Source organism: Mya arenaria, chromosome 2 (assembly GCF_026914265.1).
Source record: "Mya arenaria isolate MELC-2E11 chromosome 2, ASM2691426v1".
Classification (NCBI taxonomy): Eukaryota; Metazoa; Mollusca; class Bivalvia; order Myida; family Myidae; genus Mya; species Mya arenaria.
Window position 1 is genome coordinate 16,553,704 of NC_069123.1, and position 26,537 is coordinate 16,580,240.

Consider the following 26,537-nt stretch of genomic DNA (forward strand, 5'->3'; position numbering starts at 1 on the left):
ACCGATGAGAAGTTATCCGGAAGTCGGTGAATGACACAACAATTTTTTTTTAAACAAGAGGCCCAAAAGGGTCTGTGCTCTACTGGCAGGGCTTGTTACTTGTGGTCATTTTCAATCCAGAGCATGTATGTATGGGTAAAAGGCAACAAACATATAGTTAACGTTTTGTGTCTGGGTTACCTGAAAACGTTGCACGTTCAACATCTGAGGACAGAAGGTATGAGCCATGTGGTTTGAAACAAGAAGATTTTGAAAAAAATTCTTAAATTTATTTAAGTCCCTAAGAAACTTGTGACCCCCCAGGGCAGTGCCAGTTTTAACACAAGGGGCATAATTTGAACAACCATGGTAGTGGACCGCCATATTTCTACCTGTGAACCCCGGGGGGTGGCCAGTAATGACCCCAGGGGCATATTTGAACAAACATTAACAAGTAATTGTGCTGAGATGGATGCGCGAACACAAAAAGATTTTCAAACATTTCTCAATTTAAGTTTACCAAACCTGTGAACCCTGGGCGTGGCCAGTAATGACCCAAAGGGCATGATTAGAACAAACATTCACAACCAATTTTGTATAGATGAATGCGCATACCATAGACATTAGAGTTAAAAATTGGCCTTTTAACAAGAACAAGGCAGGAGTAATTCACAAAATCAACTGTTGAACCAAAAATCAAGTTGTCTTCCTAGACTTGACTTTATATGTAAACTTGGCTAAAAATAGAATTTGCTCATGCAGACTTGGCTAAAAATAGGTTAGATAAAAATAGCATTTTTTAAAAAAAACTTTCAAGGCCCATAATCTAGGCATGCATAAGGGGATCTGGCTGGTTTTCGAAACGAACCTAGCTCTGATGGATATCTAATTACTGTACAAGTTTTATCGAAATACAATCAAAATGAAGGCTGTATCGTTTTCACAAGCAATTGTTTACAGACGCACTGACGCTAAAAAAGGGTTATAATAGAAGTCATTTAGATATACATACAAAATTAATGTAATAAACACACTTTCATGTTTAAGTCAGTGGTACATTATCCTTCAATCTGACTACGAAAATCTTAGAAAATCAACTTAAGATAAAAATTGACTTATTGTCTTATGAATACAGTCAATGCGAATGTCTATCGGACAGTCGGACATGTCCGGTATATTTCTATTCTGGATTGATCGGTCAAAATGTCCGGTCAAAATTTACAGTCAGCACCATTTAATTTTCAGAAAATTTACTTTCAGTTTCTATTTGATATTATTCTATAAATGGTTAGTGTTAATTTTAACTATTATATCATGTATTTTTTTCGGTAAAGTGGTTCCCGGCATATGATATTGAATCAACTGTACGACTCTCTTTCCGCTCTGTTAAACATTGTCAATAACAAGAACTAAACTTTCTTTTTTGCCATGTAGTACTATTTGTTATATTCTATAACCATACTGTATATTTAATTTAAAGGTGAATTAAAAAAAGTTAGATCGAGCTGCTCCAGGGTTGGACGAACTGAAGGAGGACTAATAATATTTTGTGGGGGGGGGGGGGGTTCTGTTTTTTTTTAGAGGCAATGAAGATCCGAAATATTGGCTTTTTTTGTCTTGATGTTTAGCTTCCTTTTTTTAATTTTTAACAGTAAAACAACTCTAACCAAGAAAATCTAAACATGTTATAGTGGGAAATTACAAAACTTATTTCAATAAAAGGCTTAAAATCAAGATTAAAGCTGATGTTACTGAATACTGTTTGAAAGATTGCAACAGGTAAAAATTTGTTGCGACAGGTAAACTTTTAGCGTTTAACTGTCGCAACGTCCTGTGAAGATAGTAAAAAATTTGCGTTGTCTGTGAATACCTGTCCTGGCTTTCAGAAGGCTACAGAATGATAAAAAGATACCTACAATTACCAAAATACTTGAATAGTATGTATGATGAATATTTAAAATGTTTATCAAACACATAAATGAATTTGTGTTTTTGAAGAAAGATAATGCAAAGATTAAGATTAATCATTACCGCTGCAGGAAAAAAACCAACACCTCCTATGACCTGATCACAGGGAATTTTATCAATAACCCCAATCAGTACATCGTCACGAAGGCATGCTGTCATTGGTCCCAGCCTACAAAATACAATGAAATACATGAAATAATTAAAAAGTGAATACAAGAGATGATGTACTACCTTTTTCGGTATATGGTATTATATGACTTTTTAAGGAGTATTCTGAACTTGACAAGGTGGAATTATTTTTTTCTCCTGTTATACATTATGCTCATAGATCCCGTTTGATCTTTAACCATCCAACTTGTAAATTAAAAATTTATAGAAATATTTTACTATTGATTAACATATTTCCCCGACTATAAGGCTACCCGCTTATAAGACAACCCCCTAACTTTAATCTTTAAACTTTAAAAATTATAATAAGACTTTTGGATGAACAAGCCCGACTTTTTACATTGCTTGGCATCAAGTTTTTGAACAAGCCATGCCACATAAAATTTAGTATTTTAGGAAGCCCAGAAGACATTTTACCAGTGCAGGGCTTGTGGGCTTGTTTTAATTTTGAACACGCCCAAGAAATTGGATGTTTTTTTGTATAGACTCGTTTATAAGACAGGGTGGATTTTTAAAGCAAATCCTGCACTTCAATGTCTCAAAGTCTTTGATAATGTTTAAGCTAAACAGTCAATTATCAACTAAATTTCATGAGTTGCTTGAAGAAAATTGCCGATTTTCCTATTAACTGTAAGCTATCTAATTCGGAGGTAGGTTGATAAAAGAACAAGGTAACCCGGTGAAGGATTCATATTATGTATCTTATTTTTGTATACCCAAAGGTTCATTCATATTTGTAGTGAATTCAAAGGTTTCTGCCATAATTTGAAGGTTCTCAGGCAACGATTATTGATTATTATTTCTTTAATCATATTAGGGTGTTTTCTTACCAGCCTAGACGCAATCATGGGAGTAAAATGGGATAATACAGTATTCAACTGACCTATTGAAATACTATACTATTGCCACCCCCTTTGATATCTACAATGTTTGTGCTCTGACATCACAAATTGCACCGTTTGATCTGCAGGTATTGCAAGATTGCGGATAAATTAATGTAACAATTAGTGAAATGTGTATTGAAACCTGCCATTTAGACTGCCTGATATAGGCAAAGCTTTATTGTAAGAAAAAAGTAAGTTTTATTTCAGACATGGAAAAAATAATACGATGAAAAAATCCAAAGTATTTTCATTATAAAGGCAGCAAAATGTGTCTCCTGTAATCAAACATGTGTTTGAACCGATAGCAAGAGTTTGTCAAATAGGAGAGTGTTCATCGTAGCAAAACAAACTAGAGCTATCACTGAAAATGATTAATACCCCCGAACGCCGCCCTGATACGAAAAGTTGCAGTCAACTATTGGAGATTTGCTGGTAATCATCGTGGCATTCCCAGTCCTTCTTAACCTTTTTGTGTCATCTTATTGAAAATTTGGTCGGTGCTCTACCACTGTATGAAGTTTTATTAAATTCCATCCAATAGTTTTCAAGTGTTGCACGGGACAAAAAAAAGTAACAAATCGCAATAACTCTGTGATTAGCTAAAAAATAGTTGTGGTGTCTGTACACTGCAATTCCTCTCATTATGATTTATCATTGTAAGAAGTTTTATAAAATTCCAACTAGTAGTTTTCAAGTTATTATCCGGACAAAAGTTTGACGAAAGAAAACACAGAAAAAGGCAATAACTCTGTAATTTGTTACAATATTGTAATGATTCATGTACACTGAACTCCTTCTCATTGTGCTGTACCATTGTATAAAGTTTTATAAGATTCCATCCTGTAGTTTTCAAGTTATGCTCCAGACAAGAAAAAAGTAACAAAGGGCAATAACTCTGTAATTGGCTGTAATAAAATTGCGGTTCCTGTACACTGCACTAATCCTCTCATTATGATCTATCACTGTATGAAGTTTTATTAAATTCCATCCAATAGTTTTCAAGTTATGCTCCGGACAAAAAAAAGTGACAAAGGGCAGTAACTCTGTTATTTGCTGTAATTAGCTGAAATAGAATTGCAGTTCCTGTACACTGCACTTCCTCTCATTATGCTTTACCATTGTATGAAGTTTCAATAAATTCCATCCAGTAGTTTGCAAGTTAATGTCTGGAAAAAAAATTGACAGCAAAAAAACAAACAAATAAAAGGCAATAACTCAGTATTTAGCTAAAGTAGAGTTATAGTTCTTAAACACTGCACTTCCTCTCATTGTGCTTTACCATTGTATGAAATTCCAATGAATTCCATCCAGTACTTTTTAAGTTATACTCCAGACAAAAAAAAGTAACAAAGGGCAATAACTCAGTAATAAGCAAGAACAGTTATGACTATTGTACACTGCACTTCCTCTCATTATGCTCTACCATTGCATGAAGTTTAGTCCAATTTTATCCAGTAGCTTTTAAGTTATGCTCCGGACAAGGTAAATTGCAACCGACCGACCGACCACAGGGTGACTCCAATATACCCCCTTCAAACTTCGTTTGTCGGGGGTATAAAAAGTTGGTCATCTTAATCTGATGGCTGTGATCTTGTCACTTTTATTGGGGTGTCATCAATAGACAAAAAATGAGTCAGTCGATTACTATATTCAATATTTTTACTGATTCTGACTTTACTTTATGAATTTCTTATAGCCTCGCTTATATGACGGGTCCCCTACTTTCAGGTTAAAATTGGGAACCAATTTCCCCATCTTATAGTCAGGGAAATACAGTAAAAATTTAGTTTTGAACTGGGAAGCCTCTTATGGAATAGAAATTGGTTTCTGTTCATGAGAGGAGCAATAAATAAAATTGCTATTCAGGTTGGCTTTGATAATAGTGCTTAATTGAACAATCATTCTACACAGATAAAAGTAACCATATGATTAACAAAAGCACAAATGAGCAAACACTTACACTTGTCTCGATTTTTTCCAGTCAAAGAAAAGACATAACTCAACAATTTTTAAAGCCAGAGTTACATGTCTTGCTATGCTATGCATGTGTGTTTCATTTGTACGTCTTCCAATATTTGTGTTAAAAATGTGCACAATAACTGGACACTGACACCAAGGCTATGACAATACCTTAACCTCTTTTCTTTGTTTAACAGACAATATAATCAAACTGCGAGGCGCTGAAAGACTATCTGCGGGCAAATATGTGAGAGTTGCAAATTTTATTTGAACTATGGAAATGGGTGAAGAGCACATAAATAAAAGTGAAAAATGTGCCGACAGCGCTTGTGCCCACACTGGGCGAAGAAACAAACATATCTATATCTTTATGGCGTCATGGTTAATGTAAGTACCTGTGTAGAAACAGTACTAGTGCTGTTATTAATGTTTCGTACTCTTTGGATGTTAAACAGGTTTATTCCGAACTACTTTGCTTCACCAAACGTATGCATGACTCACTGTCGTATCAGGGCATGTGTGCTTATATAAATTGAAAGCCCAATGTCTAAAACTATGCCAAGAATACACCGGAACGAAGCTTTTATGCAAAAATGAAAACATCTCATTAGAAATATAAACACCTAAAATCATAGAATAAATAGTATCTTGTTATTGTGTAGCAGGTAAATTACAATGTATAGTATTTGAAGCATTAGCAATGCGAAACCTGAGATACAACTATTTTAAAACTAAGACAATAATTATATTTGTTTCTTATCTAATAAAAGTTAAATAAAAAATCGCCATTACATATAAGTGTACTTCAGGGTCACGTTAGGTTTAAATAACAACTCCTGCAGGCGATGGGACACTTGCGGTCGGTATTCATTTTTGAAACATCATGGGCTAAACTAGAGTGAATATCAATACTGTATGTTATCTTCCTACCAGAGCCTCCATTATCTTGACCCTCATTAATCTGATAAATATAATGATCTAAAAATAGTTATATTCTGCTAAAAATAAAACGCCGGGATACATACATGTAATTACAGCGCGGAAATAGCCGAACAAGCAAAAACTCATACTCGGACTGCAACACGACCAATCCATTTGTATGGTTTCGATGTCATTCTGCTAAACATAGAGCGCATTGAGACAAAAAAATGGGTTAAAACGACATGAATAGAAGTAGTTCTTTGGAGTTTGTGGTCTTAAGACTACCTGTGCGCATGCGCAGATAGTCTAAAAAGGACTACTTACTTTTCAACTTCTTCTTTACTATCCACAGCATCCAGATTAACAAGTGGATTTGATCCAGATGAAAGGTTGTCAATCAAGGCAGTGGCACATGCTTTGGAACTTTGCATTTCTCGAAAACCCTCAAGTATTTCAGGAGGAAAAGATGGACTGCAGTAAAATGGTGTTTGAGACACCAGTGGCATATTAGAGAATATCTAGAAGTAAAAAAAACAAGAGATGTTTGTGAAACATTATGCCCCCTGAGCGCCAAGTTGCCAGAAATATTTGGACAATTGAATGAAATATGCATGGACTGAAATGACAGCTGATTTGTCATTGGATGCATATGAGGCAGGTCATCTACTGGTCATACCTAATCTTCATGTCAAGTTTGATGACCATAGGTCCGGGAATTGTTGAGTTATCACTCGGACAAGCTTTGGTCTTCCAACAGACCGACCGACATGTGCAAAGCAATTATATAACCCCTCTGCTTCGAAGGGGGGCATAATTAAACTAGATGTTCACTGAAAACTGATACTTCAACTCATGCATTTAGTGACATATAAATTTCTACTGTCTACTATATAAGAAAATAAAATATGGACAATCAGAAAACCTTTTTTCAGCTTACAGTCACACTGACCTTGACCTTTGACCCACTGACCTCAAAATCAATAGGGTTCATCTGCTGGTCATGACCAATAAGCCTACCTAGTATGAGGTCCCTGGGTCAAAGCGTTCTCAAGTTATTGATCGGAAACCGTTTTTCATGTTAAGGTCACACTGACCTTGACCTTTGACCCACTGACCTCAAAATCAATAGGGTTCATCTGCTGGTCATGACCAATACACCTACCAAGTATGAGGTTCCTGGGTCAAAGCGTTCTCAAGTTATTGATCGGAAACCGTTTTTCATGTAAAGGTCACACTGACCTTGACCTTTGACCCACTGACCTCAAAATCAATAGGGTTCATCTGCTGGTGATGACCAATACACATACCAAGTATGAGGTTCCTGGGTCAAAGCGTTCTCAAGTTATTGATCGGAAACCGTTTTTCATGTAAAGGTCACACTGACCTTGACCTTTGACCCACTGACCTCAAAATCAATAGGGTTCATCTGCTGGTCATGACCAATACACCTACCAAGTATGAGGTTCCTGGGTCAAAGCGTTCTCAAGTTATTGATCGGAAACCGTTTTTCATGTAAAGGTCACACTGACCTTGACCTTTGACCCACTGACCTCAAAATCAATAGGGTTCATCTGCTGGTGATGACCAATACACATACCAAGTATGAGGTTCCTGGGTCAAAGCGTTCTCAAGTTATTGATCGGAAACCGTTTTTCATGTAAAGGTCACACTGACCTTGACCTTTGACCCACTGACCTCAAAATCAATAGGGTTCATCTGCTGGTGATGACCAATACACATACCAAGTATGAGGTCCCTCGGTCAAAGCGTTCTCAAGTTATTGATCGGAAACCATTTGGTATTCCTACCGACCGACCGACAGACCGACCGACCGACCGACCGACCGACCGACCGACATGTGCAAAACAATATACCCCACTTTTTTCAAAAGGGGGCATAAATATCACAATTAGTTATGTACAAGAAACAGCCCACCAGATAATTGAATTTTATCCTAAATTTGTTATTTCAACTAGTGAACAATTCATTAAACTTTGTCTTCAAATGCATTCTGCTACACATTTTGATCATTCTTGACGGCAAATCTTCCAAAAAAAAGATAAGCTAAGTTAAAGCTGCACTCCTTTTTCATTATTTGTCATGGATTGAGCCAATTTTAGCGAAAATGCATGGAAACCAGTTAATAATATAAGACTGCTGACAAAAAATATAGATCGCAGATTTTTATATTCTAGTTCAAAAATTGATGTTTAAGCTATAAAACATTAATTTTCAAACGGAAATATGAAAATCTGCAATCTGATCTTTTGTCAGTCATCTTTTATCATTGGTTTCCAGATATTTACGCAAAAATTTGCTCTTTCCAAGACAAAAAAGAAAAACTTGTAATAACGGTGTATCTGTGAGAGTGTGCAGGTTTAAGCAAACATTTCAAAATAAATTAATCCTATTTTGTTTCAAAAACCGTTTATTTACATTAACACTTTTTTTCTTCTGATCAGAGCTTCAACAGAAGTACACCCAAATTTATTTCAGGCCCCAGTAGAATTGAATCCACCCATAAATTCTTATTATCAGCATCGAATGTCAATACAGGGGTAATTAGCTACCATAACCATGATATAAACATAAGAATATTCAGGGCTTATAAAAAACCAACAATTTGCCAGTCTGGAACAATTTTGATATTGCCTGAAAAAATTTTGGTTAGAAATTTGGTCCCAAAATTGTTCATTCTTTTTTCGGTCAAAGTCAGAAAAAAATTAGAAATTGTAATACACAAACAGTGTTTGTCATAGCAAACCCCCAAATTTTAGGGGACATCCTTTAAGGCGATAACGTCTGTGTTTATTGACTTTGCTGTTTTTATTTCTACAAAGTGATCAGGGTTTGAATTTAACTTTGAGGAGCACTCGCAAAATTTTGCGAGTGCTTTTTGAGGCAACTCGCAAAATGAAAAATTAACTTGCAATTTTAATATTTGCTTTATTTCCTTATAATATTGTCTAATTAAAGTAGATATAAGACATATAAATATTAAAAAGTATCAATCTTAAGTGTTCGTCATTGTTCACTTTTTTTTTGGGGGGGGGGGGGTATATTTACCATCGCCATCAGGTAATACCATTCGGCGAGCACGCTACAGATTTCATTATGTCTATAAGTGTTAAAAACAATAACAATATAAATTTAAAATAAATAAAAGCAACAGTAAATGTAGTGTGGATGCTTTGGGCTATAAAATATATCAAAGTCTATTCACTTTGACAGTTGGCGGATATGTTTAAAGGTTGATGGGGTTAACATATAGTGCACGAAAGCGCTAAATTTAGCCAATGATTGAGCTAGGTGATTACATCATTTGTTTTCACTTTGTATTATGCACGCCTCGGAGCATCCCGGAAAGATTCGAGATAAAACTCAGCCTTTTCCGTATTTGTTCTATTTTGAAAACTTACTAGAGCGTGACTCCGTACTGTCTTCTTTATACTGGTAGTGTAAACATGCCACTTATAGGCTGTTTACACTCGACTACGTAGCGGAGTTAAGTTAATGTTTATTCTACTTTCCTTTTAAAATTTTGTGGTCTAAAAAAACCGCTCTCAAAATTTTGTGAGCTTGATTAAAAGTCACTCGCAATTTGCAAATGTCGCTTGCATTTTGCGAGTATGCGAGTCTAAATTCGAACCCTGGTGATGTCAAATTTTCTGTCTTTTTCTCAGGTAAACAATTGTCATACTTTTGGTAGGAAGGACCATTATCATTTTATAGCTATTACAACAAGCAAATTCATTGAATTGATATCCCCCGCCTGATTAGGCAAAGTTCATGGATTGGAAATGAAAAGTAGTTGGAATATTCCTATATTAACATATTATATGGCTGCAGAGAAATGGACAGTTATGAACATTGGATATAAGTTTGAGTTTGTTTAGAATTATTTGAAATAAAAGTTTTGTATATAGAGTAACATTTGTAATAGTTTCTATGAATTTGAATGATTTTAAAGTTAAAGTTCAGATATGTCGGAATGACGAACAGAACAGAAAACGCCAAAACAATATCCCCCTCCCGAAAGATTCGATTTGGCAGGGGATAGCAAATATCATGAATAGGAGCTTCATGTTGGTGATTATTCATTATAACCTATAATTTTTGTACCTAGTGACCTATTTTTTTTATCACATGTGACCCAGATTTTTAATTTATTATCACATGTGACAAACATGTCAAAGAGTTCATCAAGGAAAACATTCTGATCATGTTTTATGAATAGTAGACCATAATGCCTCTAATGTTCCAAAGAATTTTCTAAGATTTAAGCTAGTGATCTAGTTTTTGACCCATATGACCCAATTTTATAAGCAGTCCATATTTAATCAAGGGGTACATCCTAACCAAGTTGAAACATAATCTGATCAATCATTACTATGATATTGTTCCTGACAAGATTTGACCTAGTGATGACCTAATTTTTGATCATATGTAACCCTGTTTTATATATGTCCAAGAGTTCATCAAGGAAAACATTTTGATTAAGTTTCATGCATAATTGACAAAGTATAATGCCTCTAGTCTGTTCCAAAGATTTGATGAAGTGACCTAGTTTTTGACCCCATGTTATCCACTTACACGTGGTTGAGATTTGAGCAATGGGAACATTCTGACCAAGTTTGAACATTTTCTGATCAATGCCTACCAAGATTTAGTTCAAGACAGACGGTCAGACAGACGGATGGATTGAATGACGGACAACGCCAAAACAATATCCCTAATGATTTGGCGGGGGATAATTATCATTGTTACAGTCGTTGAAATTACAATAGACTTTAGGATGAACAATTCTTATACTACTGCTTGGCATCCCCTGCCACATGAATTTCAGAATTTGAGCAAGCAAGCCTGGAAGACATTTTACAGGCTAATGTGTTAATTTTGACCACTGTTTTTTTTTTCATGAAGGCCATAAAATTCAGAATAATTAACATAGTTGTGCCCTATAAACTGTATAACTGTATACGATATCAACACCGACACGCTTGATTAAGTGCAGAGATTCACGATGAAAAATTCTTGATACTATACTATTAATCTATTTTTATTATTATTATTTTTTTTTTTTTTTGGGGGGGGGGGGGGGGTTTATAGTCAATCTTGGACCAGCATATATCTTGAATTGTTGTAATATTTGCTTAAACTGCTTTGGAAGTAACATTTTAAGTTTAAAAGTTCAATTCAGCAGTATACACAGTGGTCAACATTAACACAAGCCTGCAAGCCCTGCACTGGTAAAATGTCTTCCAGGCTTGCTCAAATTCTGAATTTTATATAGCAGAGCTAGTTAAAAAAAAAATGATGCCAAGCAATAATATAAGACTACTTGTTCATCCAAAAGTCTAAATTTGATGACTGCATACATGTGGTAACTGACTAAAAGTTATTCAGCGGAAAATGTAGGTACCCAGACAGGTTGAGATCTCAAACCTTTTGAAACCCTGCTTGCTAGATACCAAGTTTCAGCATGATTCAAACTCAATAATGGAGCTGTAACCATGCCCACCAAGTTCATCATTCATAAAAAACCTTTTTAAATCATATAATAGAAATGATTTTCAACTTACTGACTCTGCTGGGATAGCCTTACACACTGCTTGTGGTAAACAAATAAGAAAAACAAGGAGCCGCTGAATATCTTTCTCAGAGTATTTTGTATCTTTTTGGGGTTTGTAGATGGCAGAAATTCTTTTGCACATTTTACTCAAATGCACAGGTAAATCACTCATCATGCTGCTACTAAGAATTGCATAGTCTATCTGCAAAAGGAAAGATTTCATAGTTTTATGATATGCAGTTATTGAACAAGCACTTGCATGAGAAATGTGTAAACAATCCACAAGGTAACATGGTCTTAACAATTTCATTTTAATTAAGAATAAAGCACTTCATTGTTTCAACATCACTAGACATAATATTCGTTATGACTTTATAGGCATAACGACATTTATTTTTAGGAAATAAACCGCTCTATTTAAGTTCTGTAAGAATTGTTTATGTAGTCGCAGTAATACACAACTGTGTAATTTTGACGCATTGTGGTCGTTTGTTTACACTTTCTGACAGCCGGAAGTGCAATTAATTTTTATAGACTGCTTCCGATTCTGGTATCGAATGTAATCAGATATCAAGATTTAAGGCTGAAATTATTAACCAGTCTGTCATAGCTCTTCCTTTCCGTTTTCGTCGTCTGTAGGATAGCATACAAAAATTTACAGCTTCATAAAATCGTATTAAATCGAAGTATTTTCATTGTTTTCTTCACATTATTTTAAGTTAAAATTGCACAGAGATGCCTAAGGCTCGAAGGAAAAGAAAACATCAAGTGGAAGAGGACCTGGTCGAGGGAAATTTGGAAGATGTACCAGAGAAACCTGCGGGTGAGAATCTGATTGATTTTGAGAAAATTATATTGGCCTCAAAAATTATTACGGGGGGTGGTGAGGGCACTGATTCAAAAGGTCAAAGTCAAGGTCCAGAGACCACTTTGCCAATTTCAGTTGTTCGTCTTAGTGATGACGACTTGGCTGCACATGTTCCACAGCCATTGAGGGAACAAATTCAAAATGGAAGTTTTATTAATTTGGCCCTTCTGTTAAAGGGTTCCATTGAATTGCAAGACTATGCTATTAGTAACATTTTGCGGCTAAATGACGCCGGGCAAATTGAGTCAAAGCCAAGTGAGTGTAGGGAAAAAATCAGTAACATCGAAAAATGGACTGACGCCTTTATTATTTTTTCGGGAGTGTATCTCGCAAGATTTCCAAGTAAGGCCAATGAATTACTACACTATATGTTTAACATCAGAGAGAGCTCTAAAAAGGGGGGTTTCGCATGGCGGGCTTATGACGAACAGTTTCGGCTACGCCAGGCGATTAATCCGTCATCTTGGGCCCATATAAACACAGATCTGTGGTGGCGCTGCACACAGAACAGCGAACCCGTCAGTCACACTGGGCAAATTCCATCGACCCGCAAATTCACATGCCACGAATACAACAGTGGCAATTGTAGGTGGCCAAATTGTCGTTTTAGCCATACATGTTCAAGCTGTGGCGGTCAACACCCTGCAGCGAGCTGCGGCGGGGGGTCGAACCAAATTGCTGTTACACGCTCACCAGCCGCCAACAGAGGCCGCCAAATTGTTTTTCGCGGCAGGGGGAGACCCTTCTTTCGAGGTGCCCGCCAATGAGCCAAATAATTTGGACGTTATGAATTTGTCCCCCACCCCAATAGATGTACATAAATTACAATTGCATTCGGAAGGATTTGATTTTAACAAGTTACAGATTATTCTTAAAGGATTTAAAGAAGGTTTCCCAATACATTATGCCGGGCCACGTGTGGCGCGAAATTCAAAAAATCTTCGTTCAGCTCTTGCTCGGCCAGATATTGTATCACAAAAAATAAATGCAGAAATTGCTGAAAAACGGGTTGCGGGCCCTTTCATTTCCCCCCCTTTTGAGAATTTAATTGTCTCACCACTAGGTCTAGTGCCTAAGAAAACCAGTAACCCAAATGCGCCGGATGTGAATAAATTTCGTATGATCCACCACCTTTCATTCCCGGAAGGGGAGTCGGTAAACGATTATATAGATCCAAACCTAGCATCTGTACAATATACTGGTTTTGACGAAGCTGTTGCCATGATTCAAAGATTAGAAAAAAATTGCAAATTGTTCAAAATGGACATCAAAAATGCTTTTCGGCTAATTCCCATTAGGCAAGTCGATTTCAAACTGTTAGGCTTTAAACATAAAGAGCAATATTTCGTTGATAAGGCATTACCTTTTGGCGCTTCTATAAGTTGCAGCACCTTTGAAAGTTTTTCAACGTTACTAGAATATTGTGTTAGAAAAAAAATGTCATCAGGCGAGTTGCTGCACTATTTGGATGATTTTTTAGGGGGGGCCAAAAATGTAGACGCTTGTGCGTCAATCATGCATATTTTTATAAATACTATGGCGGACATAAAAGTACCAATTGCGGAAGAAAAAACGGAGGGACCGACCGAAATATTAGTTTTTCTAGGCTTAGAGCTGAATTCTAATAACATGACTGTTAAAATACCGCGAGATAAAATAGAGCAGGTCATCGAAAAGATAACTGTTGTCTTGGCTAAGCAAAAAACAACATTAAAGGCTATGCAATCTTTAATTGGCTCGTTAAATTTTTGTTGCAGAGCTATACCAATGGGTAGACCTTTCTGTCGGCGCCTAATTGACTCAATATGCGGTTTAACAAAACTGTATCATCACATAAGAGTTAATAAAGATATAAAAAACGATTTGTTGATGTGGCTCGAATTTTTTAGGTCGCATGACGGAGTTTCTATCTTTCACGACAGTTTTTGGATATCAAATGAGGATGTAGAGTTTTTCTCAGACAGTGCGGGAGGCGTAGGTTTGGGGTTTGGAATATATTTTCAAGGTGAATGGTGCAGTGCAAAATGGCCCGACTTCTGGCATAACTCAGGTTTGACTAGGGACATCACGTTACTCGAGTTATTCCCTATATTAGTTGCGTTCTTTATTTGGGAGGATAGGTTCACAAACAAAAAAATAAAGTTTAATTGCGATAATGCAGCGGTGGTTCAGATTATGAATAAACTTTCGTCTATAAACCCCAATGTCATGCGCTTGGTTAGACTTCTAACCCTAAAATGCCTCAGATTAAATGCAGTGATAAGGGGACAACATGTTAGCGGGAAAAGTAACTTAATTTGCGATGCATTGTCTCGTTTTCAGTACGAGAAGTTCAGACTATTGGCCCCAAATGCAGAACGCGAACCGCGACAGGTACCCAGCCTTCTTTGGAAAATATTCAACATCGAGCTGGAAAACTTCTTACGGCCGGAATAGCTCCGAATACACAATTGGCGTATGCTACTGGCCTGAACGGGTTCAAAATGTTTTGCGAAAAGTATATGATCGATCGAGATTGGCCAGCTAACGAACAACACATAGTTTTGTTCATTGCGTATAGTTTTGAAATAGGTCGCGCAGCGAGCACTATCGCAACATACATAGCAGCAATTAATTACTTTCATAAACTTCATGGTTGGTTTGATTTTCAAAATTCATTCATTATACAAAAAATGTTAGAAGGTTTTCGACGAGGTAGACCATCAAAAGACAACCGCGCCCCCCTGACGAAAAACATCTTAAGGGAGGTATGTTCCGTACTAACAGAAGTTTGTTATACGCAATACGAGGCGAGTCTGTTTCACACAATATTTACATTAGCATATTTTGGCCTTTTTCGCGTCGGTAAGTTAGTTTCGAGTAATTCCACGAGTAACCCGACATTGTTAACGGATGATTGCAAAATCAATTTGAAAAGTATTTCAATCACGTTAAAAACACACAAAACAAGTCAAAAAACGACTCCATTGACATTAAAGCTCCCAGCAGAAGCGGAAAAAACAATCTGCCCTGTTTTGGCGATGCCTGAATATTGTAAAACACGCGCTTTATCTAAGGGCCCTTTGTTCTGCCACAATAACGGGAGGGCGGTTACCAGGCAGCAAGTGGCAAGTGTTCTTTCTAAGTGCATTAAAAAAACTGCGTATGTGAGAGGCCATTACAGAAGGCACAGTTTTAGAATAGGCCGGGCTACCGATTTGGCTTCATTGGGTATGTCAAATGAGCAAATTATGCAACTGGGCCGCTGGCGTTCGAATTGCTACAAGCGCTACATAAGACCGTAGCCAGTGAAGGCGGGATTTTACAGTATTTTTAAACCGAAGAAAAATATATAGTTTATGTGTCTACAACATCTAGGCCGATCATAGGGCTGCTATTTACCACTTTTCAGACATCTGGATAGTTGGGGATTCCCTACCATATTGGGGTGGCGTCCGGGCGAGGGACACGGGGAAAGTGAACCTACGCACTTCATGCGAGTTAGGATGATACGGGGTAAGGGGCCTTGGGTGGCACGGGCTGCGCCGTGCCATCGAAACTAAGGTATTGTTTCAAAGTCCACCAAGGGCTGTTTTTATTCACCTCGGTGGTAATGATCTCGTGTCAGAGTCAATTTTTAGACTCAAAAACATCATAAATAAGGAGCTCTGTTACATTAGAACCGCCTTCCCGGCCGCCACCATAGTATGGATAGATATAATTCAACGCCGCAAGTGGTTGGGTGCGAGCGATGCGAAAGCGATCGAACACAAACGGACGCGAATAAATAGATTGGGGAGGTTGATAGCTGCATCCGGGGGTCCGTCTGATGCGATTACTTGCGACATTAAGGCAGGAGATCATTTCTTTAGAAATGACGGCGTCCATTTAAATGACGTCGGAATCAAATTTTATCTCGATTACCTCAGAGACGCGATTTTAAAAATAAGTTAAAAACTTGAGCTGCTAATTATGTCGGCCGAATTTTTGGGGGAAACCAAGTTTCTGTGGCGGAAAAATTCAGCCAGCTGAGAGTAGGGCAAAATTTAATCTACATGATCACTATATCAGTCAATAATCTTTTTGGTTAAATCCAATATTTTTTATGTTTGTTCCCAACTTGAAACTTGATGGCGGGGCTAAGCCCCATACCCATCGGTGAATTGGTGGTTACAGACAAACGGGCAAAAACATGTTAAGACGATAATTTAACGCAATATAATATACAAGTCCTTAGGTTGTTGCTCTTGTGTTATGGTAACACCTATGTTGCGTAACCCTGCAGGTTCTTGCGTGATGTGTCTAGTAATTTGTGCGTTTAACCTTTAAACGCTGTGGAAACAGTTTGCTTTGTGTTTTGATTGCGTGTCAGCAGGTTCTTGCGTGTTGTGTCCAGTAATTTTTGCGTTTAACCTTTAAACGCTGTGGAAACAGTTTGCTTTGCGTTTTAATTGCGTGTCAGCAGGGTGTGTATTGCGTACAAACATTGCGTTAAGTTTAACTTTAAATATTTAGCAAAGGGGGGTAAAAATACAAATTATCTGCCCTTATCTCTGCTGGTTGTATTTTTAACGGACTGCTTGGCGCCTTAAAGCGAACCCTTGCAGTTCCGTTTTTTTGCGGACGCATATGTCCACTTTTTGTTTTGAATTTTATTACAATAAGTACGTAGTACATTGATGTTATATATTGCGATGTCATCCACGATATTGTCTCTGTTTAAAAAGTTGCAACTCAATAAAATGATATGTTTAAGAGCTGGCGTTTGTTACAGTTTATTTCACTTATAAAATAATATTCGTTATGACTTTATAGGCATAACGACATTTATTTTTAGGAAATAAACCGCTCTATTTAAGTTCTGTAAGAATTGTTTATGTAGTCGCAGTAATACACAACTGTGTAATTTTGACGCATTGTGGTCGTTTGTTTACACTTTCTGACAGCCGGAAGTGCAATTAATTTTTATAGACTGCTTCCGATTCTGGGATCGAATGTAATCAGATATCAAGATTTAAGGCTGAAATTATTAACCAGTCTGTCATAGCTCTTCCTTTCCGTTTTCGTCGTCTGTAGGATAGCATACAAAAATTTACACCCGCCCTCCCACTCCCCATTGTTTTGCACATGTAGAGTAAACAGTAAAGTTTTTTACAGCATCAAGGCATTAAACGGTGTTCTTGCTGTCCTTTTTCTGCTTGTGTATTTTCAGTGCGCTCGGTGTTGTAATAATGATTGAGAGAATTGTTCGTGGAGATGAAAAAACTTGCCAGGAGCACAAACGGCGTCGCTGTGTTTGATCGTCGTCCCCTCGAGTGACACACAGACAACGGGACCTATTACCACAATATGCGCCAAGGATAAGACTGGGAGATTCGTTTATATTTTATATAGTGCCAGTCTTTTAACATAAGTTGTTATACTCATTCACATGTCTTCTTTTTATTACAAGTCGCAAAGAAAAATTCAGCCAGCTGAGAGTAGGGCAACATTTAATCTACATGATCACTATATCAGTCAATAATCTTTTTGGTTAAATCCAATATTTTTTATGTTTGTTCCCAACTTGAAACTTGATGGCGGGGCTAAGCCCCATACCCATTGGTGAATTGGTGGTTACAGACAAACGGGCAAAAACATGTTAAGACGATAATTTAACGCAATATAATATACAAGTCCTTAGGTTGTTGCTCTTGTGTTATGGTAACACCTATGTTGCGTAACCCTGCAGGTTCTTGCGTGTTGTGTCTAGTAATTTGTGCGTTTAACCTTTAAACGCTGTGGAAACAGTTTGCTTTGCGTTTTGATTGCGTGTCAGCAGGTTCTTGCGTGTTGTGTCCAGTAATTTTTGCGTTTAACCTTTAAACGCTGTGGAAACAGTTTGCTTTGCGTTTTAATTGCGTGTCAGCAGGTTGTGTATTGCGTACAAACATTGCGTTAAGTTTAACTTTAAATATTTAGCAAAGGGGGGTAAAAATACAAATTATCTGCCCTTATCTCTGCTGGTTGTATTTTTAACGGACTGCTTGGCGCCTTAAAGCGAACCCTTGCAGTTCCGTTTTTTTTGCGGCCGCATATGTCCACTTTTTGTTTTGAATTTTATTACAATAAGTACGTAGTACATTGATGTTATATATTGCGATGTCATCCACGATATTGTCTCTGTTTAAAAAGTTGTAACTCAATAAAATGATATGTTTAAGAGCTGGCGTTTGTTACAGTTTATTTCACTTATAAAATAATGTATTTGTGTTTGAAACTATCGATGCAAAGTTACTTGTGTAGAAAATAATCAGAGACAAATGAATTATTGCATTTAAAAAATATTATTTTGTTACTTGTGTAGTTCATTTAATCATCTCTGTATTTATATAATTCAGAAATAAATTTTACTTGCATATAGATTAGGGTTTGGAGTTCAAATGCATAGTAATCTTATCATGAAATTGTAGGCAAGAGTAATTCTAATATGTTGATTTTATAACAAAGTTGCAAAACTAAACATTATTTTCATGGGCAGAGCTGGTTATGAAAGCTCTTCTATTAGTATCCTTTCAAATATCATTCAAATTGCAAATAGGCATGTTTTTATTTGGCAAATTTCATTCCAAAATGTAGTTTTAAATGTCCAATTGCCTTATTTAAGAGGCAATGAAATCTGAAACCCATTTTTAAGGTTACAGGTCCAACACTCATTGATTGTTTGTACTTGACCAACAAAATGTGACCATGTCACCTTTGAGTCAAATTTAGATTGGATGCCAAAAAAGATGCATTAAATGCTGCATCAAAAGATTCAAGGTGTATTTACCACGTGGCTGTAATGTCAACTATGTAAACAAAAACTTAATGTGTATTTCAGACATTTTTTAGCCAAACAGCGAAAAGCCATTTGCACTAGTTTTTTTTCCCATTATGCAATGCAAGATAGGTTGCAGGTAAGCACATCCTTACTTAAAACCAGCAATATCCAGCATTAAAATGCCTTTACACATTATCAGTTGCCAACAGGCAACATTGTCAAGCTCCTCGAAAGAGCCTTTTTTTCAGCCTAAAACAAACTCTAAGCCTGAAGTTGACCTTTATGGTACAAACTTGGGTCTTGTGTGTGACTTGCCACCTCATCATGGTTAACCTTAATGGCAAGTTTTTTTATGAAAATCAAGTCATGCATGGTCAAGATATAACCGGACAAGGATAATTTCAAGCTTCGACTTCTTAGCATGATCTTAACCTCTGTGGAACAGACCATGCATAAGTTTTCATTACAATCCATTAAACCTTAAATAAGTTATTGGGCGGAAAGCATTTTTCTACATTTGACCTTGACCTTTTTTCAGTATTTGAACCACAAAAACCACAGGAAAGCAAAATGCCAACAATGTCTAGCAAACAAAGGGAATAATTCTGTTTCATTATTATTGTTCCTTGACTTGGAATTTTATTGTTGTAAACTTGATAGCTATGCATGACAGTGATGTCAAACATTAAAATACATGAACATTTGACATAGGACATCAGAGTGTGCTCTTAACCTTTGAACCAACCACTGAGTTTGTTGTTTTTTCGTTTTTTTAAAAACATTTATGGTTAAGTTACAGCCAACAAACCAAAATAGAACGGTTTTTGATGAATGACCCTTCAATGTGACCTTGACCTTTTAACTACAAACATGTGGTGAACATGTAAGGCAATTTATTTTAAAATCCCCAAATTGCCAAGTAGCATCCAAAGCAATAATACAAGGAAAACCTCAAGGACAAGCAAAAGTAAAAGGAATTTTGACCCATGAACCTTCAGTGTGACCCATACCTTTCACCTAAAGAAATGGTATTGCACATGACACGCTGGCTTCAGGTAATGAACACTTGTTCCAAGTTATTTTACAATCTCACAATGCATGGCCCAAAAAAGCCAACATCAGACAGATTGACATACAGAGAGAGGGACAGTGCAAATATCATATGCTTTCATTTTGGGGGGCATGAGAATGATGTTCACATCCAAATGCCATTTTTATAAGCAATCAAATGAGAGAACAATCCATACCTGTACCCCATCACCATTTGGTCCCATATTCTGCAAACAACAAACTTTCAAGTTATAACACTGAAACATCCATAACGCTGAAATAACAAATATGTGACAATAGGATGAATGCCCCCAAACCATTTTCTGTCTGCAATATTATATCTTATTAGTGCAAATATTTCCATTTGTCTATCTAATTCCTATATTTTAATCAGGATTGACATCAACATTGACATTTCAAAGTATAAGCCGCATGAGGCAAGACAATGGGAGTGCTAATTTTTGTAATACTGAATCCAACAATAAAAAAAAATCATTTATACCATAAGTGTTCTGTATAAGATGCTTTTTTTCCCCTAGAATTCCCCCCCCCCCAAAAAATGCCTGAATTATCGATGCTAGAAGGCTTCTCACATATATTTTAAGTAAATTTCAGGCTGAATTAAAAGCTTTTCAGATTATTAAATGGGGTAAGTTTGTTTACAAAAGACAAGGGAAGTAACTCACATGGCCTCAATATAGTTATATTGGCAGTTCCAAGTTATCTTAGAAACACAATGCATGGCTATGACAAGACAACATCAGACAGATTGAATGTCAGAGAAAAGACGAGTGCAGTTATCATATGCTTTCATTTTGGGGGCATAAAAATAATTTGCAGATACGCATGCTCATGTTCATATCTAAATGCTGTTTGATATAAGCTATCAATTCAGAGAAAAAAGGTCATTCAACCATACATACCTGCCCCCCATCACCATTTTGGTTCATATTCTGCAAATAACAAACTTACAAGTTATAACCCTGAAACATTCATAACAATAGAATCAACAATCTGGCAATAGGATCAATGCCCCCACAACCATTTTTTGTCAGCAATATTTATATCTTTTATACCTTATTAGTGCAAATATTTCCATTTGTCTATCAAGTTTGTATATTTTAATCATCATTGACATCAACATTGACATTTCAACGCATAAGCAGCATGAAGCAAGAATGGCACCAAAAAAGTTTTTTCTAAAATGAACCTCAGGACAATAATATTTAATGAAATGTTTTACTCCTTACTATCATTATTGTAAAAAAATACCAAAATGTAAAAAAAATCCAGTGTTGTATCCACTGTGCTACGAAGGCTTACCCTAAACCTTCGGAATATTTAAGCTATATACCTAACTTGGTAATAATACCTGATAACATCGACTAGCCAATCTAGCTTAAGTACGAATTACCTAGCAATCTTTTTTAATGGAAAAATACTAAAAAAAATAATAATAATTGTAAACTATGTGGTACTTCAGTTGGTTAGTTTCAATGAATTGTACACATTGATATAAAGTTTATGTCAGTTTTTGCCAATTTTCTTTTCTTTTTTCCCAGGCTATTTCATCATACAGTGTATAGCCCCTTTATGGCCATATTTTTTTATAAGCAATCAATTCAGAGAAAAAAGGTCATTCAACGATACATACCTGCGTCTCATTACCATTTTGGTCCATAGTCTGCAAATAACAAACATAAAAACACTAAAACATTTATAACACTAGAATCAACAACCTGCTCTCACAATCATTTTTCTGAAAAATAGTCATTTAATGTATCTTATTAGTGCAAATATTTCCAGTTGTCTATGAGATTCCTATATTTTAATCATCATTGAAATATTTTTGACATTTCAAAGTATAAGCAGCATGAAGCAAGACAATTGGGAGTGCTAAATTTTTGTAATATTCAATCAAACAACTTTAAAATATCTCATTTATACAGTAAGAGTCAGTGTATCTAAGCACGCACTTTACCCCCTAGAATTCTCTAGAATAAAAATGCTTCAGTCTTATCTATGGAATTAGGCTTCTAACATATTTTTTTCAAAGTCATTTCTTGTGGCATTCACCTTTTCACATCAATAGATAGGAAAGAGTTTATTTACATTAATTTAAAGGGACGTAACTCACATAACCAGCATTATAAATAAGTTATATCCGCAATGCCACTTTATTTTAGAATCTTGCTATGCAGACCCTGACAAGACAACATCACACAGATTATGAATAATTTGATGAAACTCATGACCATGTTCACATTTAATGGCCATTTTTTTTAATAAGCAATCAATCAAGAGAAACAAGAGGGCCCTGAAGGCCCTGTATCGCTCACCTGATCGAATCACATTCTGATCAAGTTCCATGAACATATGGTCATAAATGTGGCATCTAGAGAGTTAACATGCTTTTCCTATTATTTGACCTGGTGACCTAGTTTTTGACCGCACATGAGACAGATTCAAACTTGGCCTAGAGCTAATCAATATAAACATTCTGACTAAGTTTCATGAACATACATTCATAAATGTGACCTCTAGAGTGCAAACAAGCTATTCCTATGATTTGACCTAATGACCTAGTTTTTGACCACACATGACCCGGATTCAAACTTGATTTAGAGATTATTAATATAAACATTCTGACCAACTTTCATGAAGATAAAGTTATAAATGTGACCTCTAAAAAGTTAACAAGCTTTTCCTTCTATTTGAACTGGTGACCTAGTTTTTGACCACACATGACCCAGATTCGAACCTGGCCTAGACCTAATCAATATAAACATTCTCACTACTTTTATGAACATACAGTCATAAATGTGACCTCTAGAGTGCTAACAAGCTTTTCCTATGATTTGACCTAATGACCAAGTTTTTGACAGCACATGACCCAGATTTAAACTTGACTTAGAGATTATTAATATAAACATTCCGACCAACTTTCATGAAGAAACTTCTATAAATGTGACCTCTAGATTGTTAACAAGCTTTTCCTTAAATTTGACCTGGTGACCTAGTTTTTGACCGCACATGACCAAAATTCAAACCTGGCCTAGACCTAATCAATATATATATATACATTCTGACTAGGTTGCATGAACAAACAGTCATAAATGTGACCTCTAGAGTGCTAACAAACTTTTCCTATGATTTGACCTAATGACCAAGTTTTTGACAGCACATGACCCAGATTTAAACTTGACTTAGAGATTGTTAATATAAACATTCTGAACATTTTTCATAATGAAACATTTATAAATGTGACCTCTAGATTGTTAACAAGCTTTTCCTTAAATTTGACCTGGTGACCTAGTTTTTGACCACACATGACCAAGATTCGAATTTGGCCTAAAGCTTATCAATATATACATTCTGACTAAGTTTCATGAACATACAGTCATAAATGTGACATCTAGAGTGCTAACAAGCTTTTCCTATGATTTGACCTGATGAACTAGTTTTTGACTGCACATGACCCAGATTTAAACTTGACTTAAAGATTATTAATATAAACATTCTGACCAATTTTCATGAAGATACAGTCATAAATGTGACCTCTAGTGTGTTAACAAGCTTTTCCTTTAATTTGACTTGGTGACCTAGTTTTTAACCCCAGATGACCCAATATCGAACTTGTCCAAGAGGGTAACATTCTGACCAAGTTTCATTAAGATTGTGCCCAAATTGTGACCTCTAGTGTGTTAACAGTCAAATTATTGACAACGGACGATGACAAACGACGGACACAGGGCGATCACAATAGCTCACTTTGAGCACTTGGTGCTCAGGTGAGCTAAAAAGGCCCTTCAACTGTACATACCTGTGTCTCATTACCATTTTGGTCCATATTCTGCAAATAACAAACTTACAAGTTAAAACACTGAAACATTCATAACACTAGAATCACCAATTAGGCAATAGGATCAAGGCTCCCACAATGATTTTTTGTCAGCAATATTGTCTCTTTTATATTGTATAAGTGCAAATATTTCAATTTGTCTATCAAATTCCTATATTTTAATCATCATTGATGTCAACTTTGACATTTCAGTGTATAAGCAGAATGAACCAAGACAATTGGAGTGCTAAGTTTTGTAATACCAAATCCAACAATCAAAAATCTATCATTTTATACCGTAAGTGTTCTGAATAGGACACACATTTTCCACCTAGAATTCCTAAGAAAAAAATGCCTGTGCCTCATCTATGGTAAAAAAGGCATCTCTCATGTTTTACTTTTCAAAGTCAATTTCAGGACAAAGTTGGCTACTCATATAAACAAGAAAGAGTTTGTATACAATTATTCAAAGGGACGTTGCCCACATCGCCTTGATGGAGTTATATAGGCCGTGCCAAGTTATTTTAGAATCTAGCAAAATATGGCCCTTACAAGCCAACATCAGACAGATAGACAGACAGAGAGAAGCACAGTGCAGATATCATATGCTTTCTTTTTGGGGGCATAAGAATAATTTTTGTAGTTATACATGTTTCTTTCATAATTTTCCATGAAATATGAAGTTTTATCAGTGAAATAACAGTAAAAATATTGATATTTTTCACTGTAAAAATTAGGAGTGAAAATATAAACTTTAAGAACTATTGTTCAAATCCATTGTAGTAACTTCCCCTTGATCAAAACATTACTGTTTAAAATAAAAATGCTTTCCTTATTTTTAGGAACATTATAAATCCACTAATAAAACTTTATTGATTAATGTTCATAAAATCTTTGCACTAAAAATATACCGAGCGATGTAAAACTATAAAAAAGAATGTCAGAGAACTATTTTTGAAGAAACTGGAGACAGAAAATTGACAGCTATAATTTTGCATGAGGCAGGAGTCATGGCGTAAATATCACTTTTTTCAAAAAAGGAGGTATTATTGAGAAAAAAATTAAAATGCTTATAAAACTACGAAAATAAGCATAAATTAAACAGATTTTTTTTATTTCAGTGTAAGATCATACATAATTTCACTCGTGATTTTACACCAAATTAAATAAATATCCTCTATTCATCTTCTCATCGAAATGCCATTTTTTTTTATAAGCAATCAAATCAAGAAGAAAAGACATTTAACTGTACATACCTGCCCCCCATTACCATTTTGGTCCGTATACTGCAAATAACAAACTTACAAGTTATAACACTGAAACAATCATAACACTAGAATCCCCAATGTGGCAATAGGATCAATGACCGCACAATCATTTTTTGTCAGCGATACTTATATATCTTCTATATCTTATAAGAGCAAATATTTCCAGCTGTCTATCACTGTGTGTGTATACCACTTGATTAATTGCGTCATAAATGCTACGTCAGAAGGCAATATTTTGCTTCGAAAGAAGACTTTAAACAACGATAACTTTACTATTTCTTCACTATTTTAAATGAAACATAGCGCAGATATATTAGAAAAAAACAAGAGGGCCCTGAAAGCCCTGTATCGCTCAACTGATCCAATTCAAGTGAAATAAGTGTTTTTAGGGCGAGGCCAATGGTGACAGGGGGAGGGAATAAGTGTTTTTCAGGACGATGGAAAGTGCAAAGAGAGGGGACTTAATTAAAACAAATTTAGAACTAGTTTTCAATGCTACATGTTACAATATTAAAGTTGAGGGTATTACAGTTTTAGAGAATTTGAAATGTCAGTCTGGTGGTCTGCTACCTTAGAAAGGTTGCATGCTTGTCTTTGTTTGTACATTTTTATTTTCTGTTCTTGTTATGGTTGGAGTATAAACATGAAAATTGTTTCATTTAATTCAAAATGTATGTAAGCAGTGAGTGTGATTAAAGCACTTGTTCTACATGAAAATGCACGAAAGATTGAAAACTTATTATACATACTTTTGACTACATCATGGAAGGACTTATTTATTAAATTACAGACTATATTTTCAATAAATCTGCATATAATCATGAGGTATGGAATCAAAACATTTATACCTGCTGGAATTAAAAAATATATTACTTAGATCCTTCCTAGTGACAAAGTTTTTTATTTATTATCAGGGATGATTTTTTTAATATCACGGATGACCTCGTTGCAAACCTTACCTTGCTGTAATAAGTACATTCTGACCAGGTTTCATATAGATAAAGTAGAAAATATGGCCTCAACAGTGTTTTAACAATGTTTTCTATGATTTGACTTCGTGACCTAGTTTTTGAACTCAGGTTACCCAGTTTCAAAGTTTCATGGTGATCAAAGGAGAATGTAACCTCTACAGTGTTTACAAAGTTTTCTATGATTTGACCTAGTGGCCTGGTTTTTGACCTCTGATTACCCAGTTTCAAACTCTACCTTAAGATCATCAAGAATAACATTCTGATTAAGTTCCATGAACATAATATGTTCATAAATGGTCATAAATGT

General features: G+C 35.8%; 1 protein-coding gene across 2 annotated transcripts in view; it reads right to left on the bottom strand.

The window, feature by feature from the left end:
* LOC128208761 (uncharacterized) overlaps window positions 1–26,537 on the bottom strand; it is a 140,169-nt gene that overhangs the window by 66,679 nt on the left and 46,953 nt on the right. For both annotated transcript variants that reach the window (XM_052912344.1, XM_052912334.1), the window contains exons 9-16: window positions 25,248–25,277; window positions 23,974–24,003; window positions 21,805–21,834; window positions 21,074–21,103; window positions 20,348–20,377; window positions 11,462–11,653; window positions 6,204–6,397; window positions 2,011–2,116 (exon numbers count right to left, since the gene is read on the bottom strand). In XM_052912344.1, the coding sequence (XP_052768304.1) occupies window positions 2,011–2,116; window positions 6,204–6,397; window positions 11,462–11,653; window positions 20,348–20,377; window positions 21,074–21,103; window positions 21,805–21,834; window positions 23,974–24,003; window positions 25,248–25,277 (642 nt within the window). The remainder of the gene's footprint in view (window positions 1–2,010; window positions 2,117–6,203; window positions 6,398–11,461; window positions 11,654–20,347; window positions 20,378–21,073; window positions 21,104–21,804; window positions 21,835–23,973; window positions 24,004–25,247; window positions 25,278–26,537) is intronic.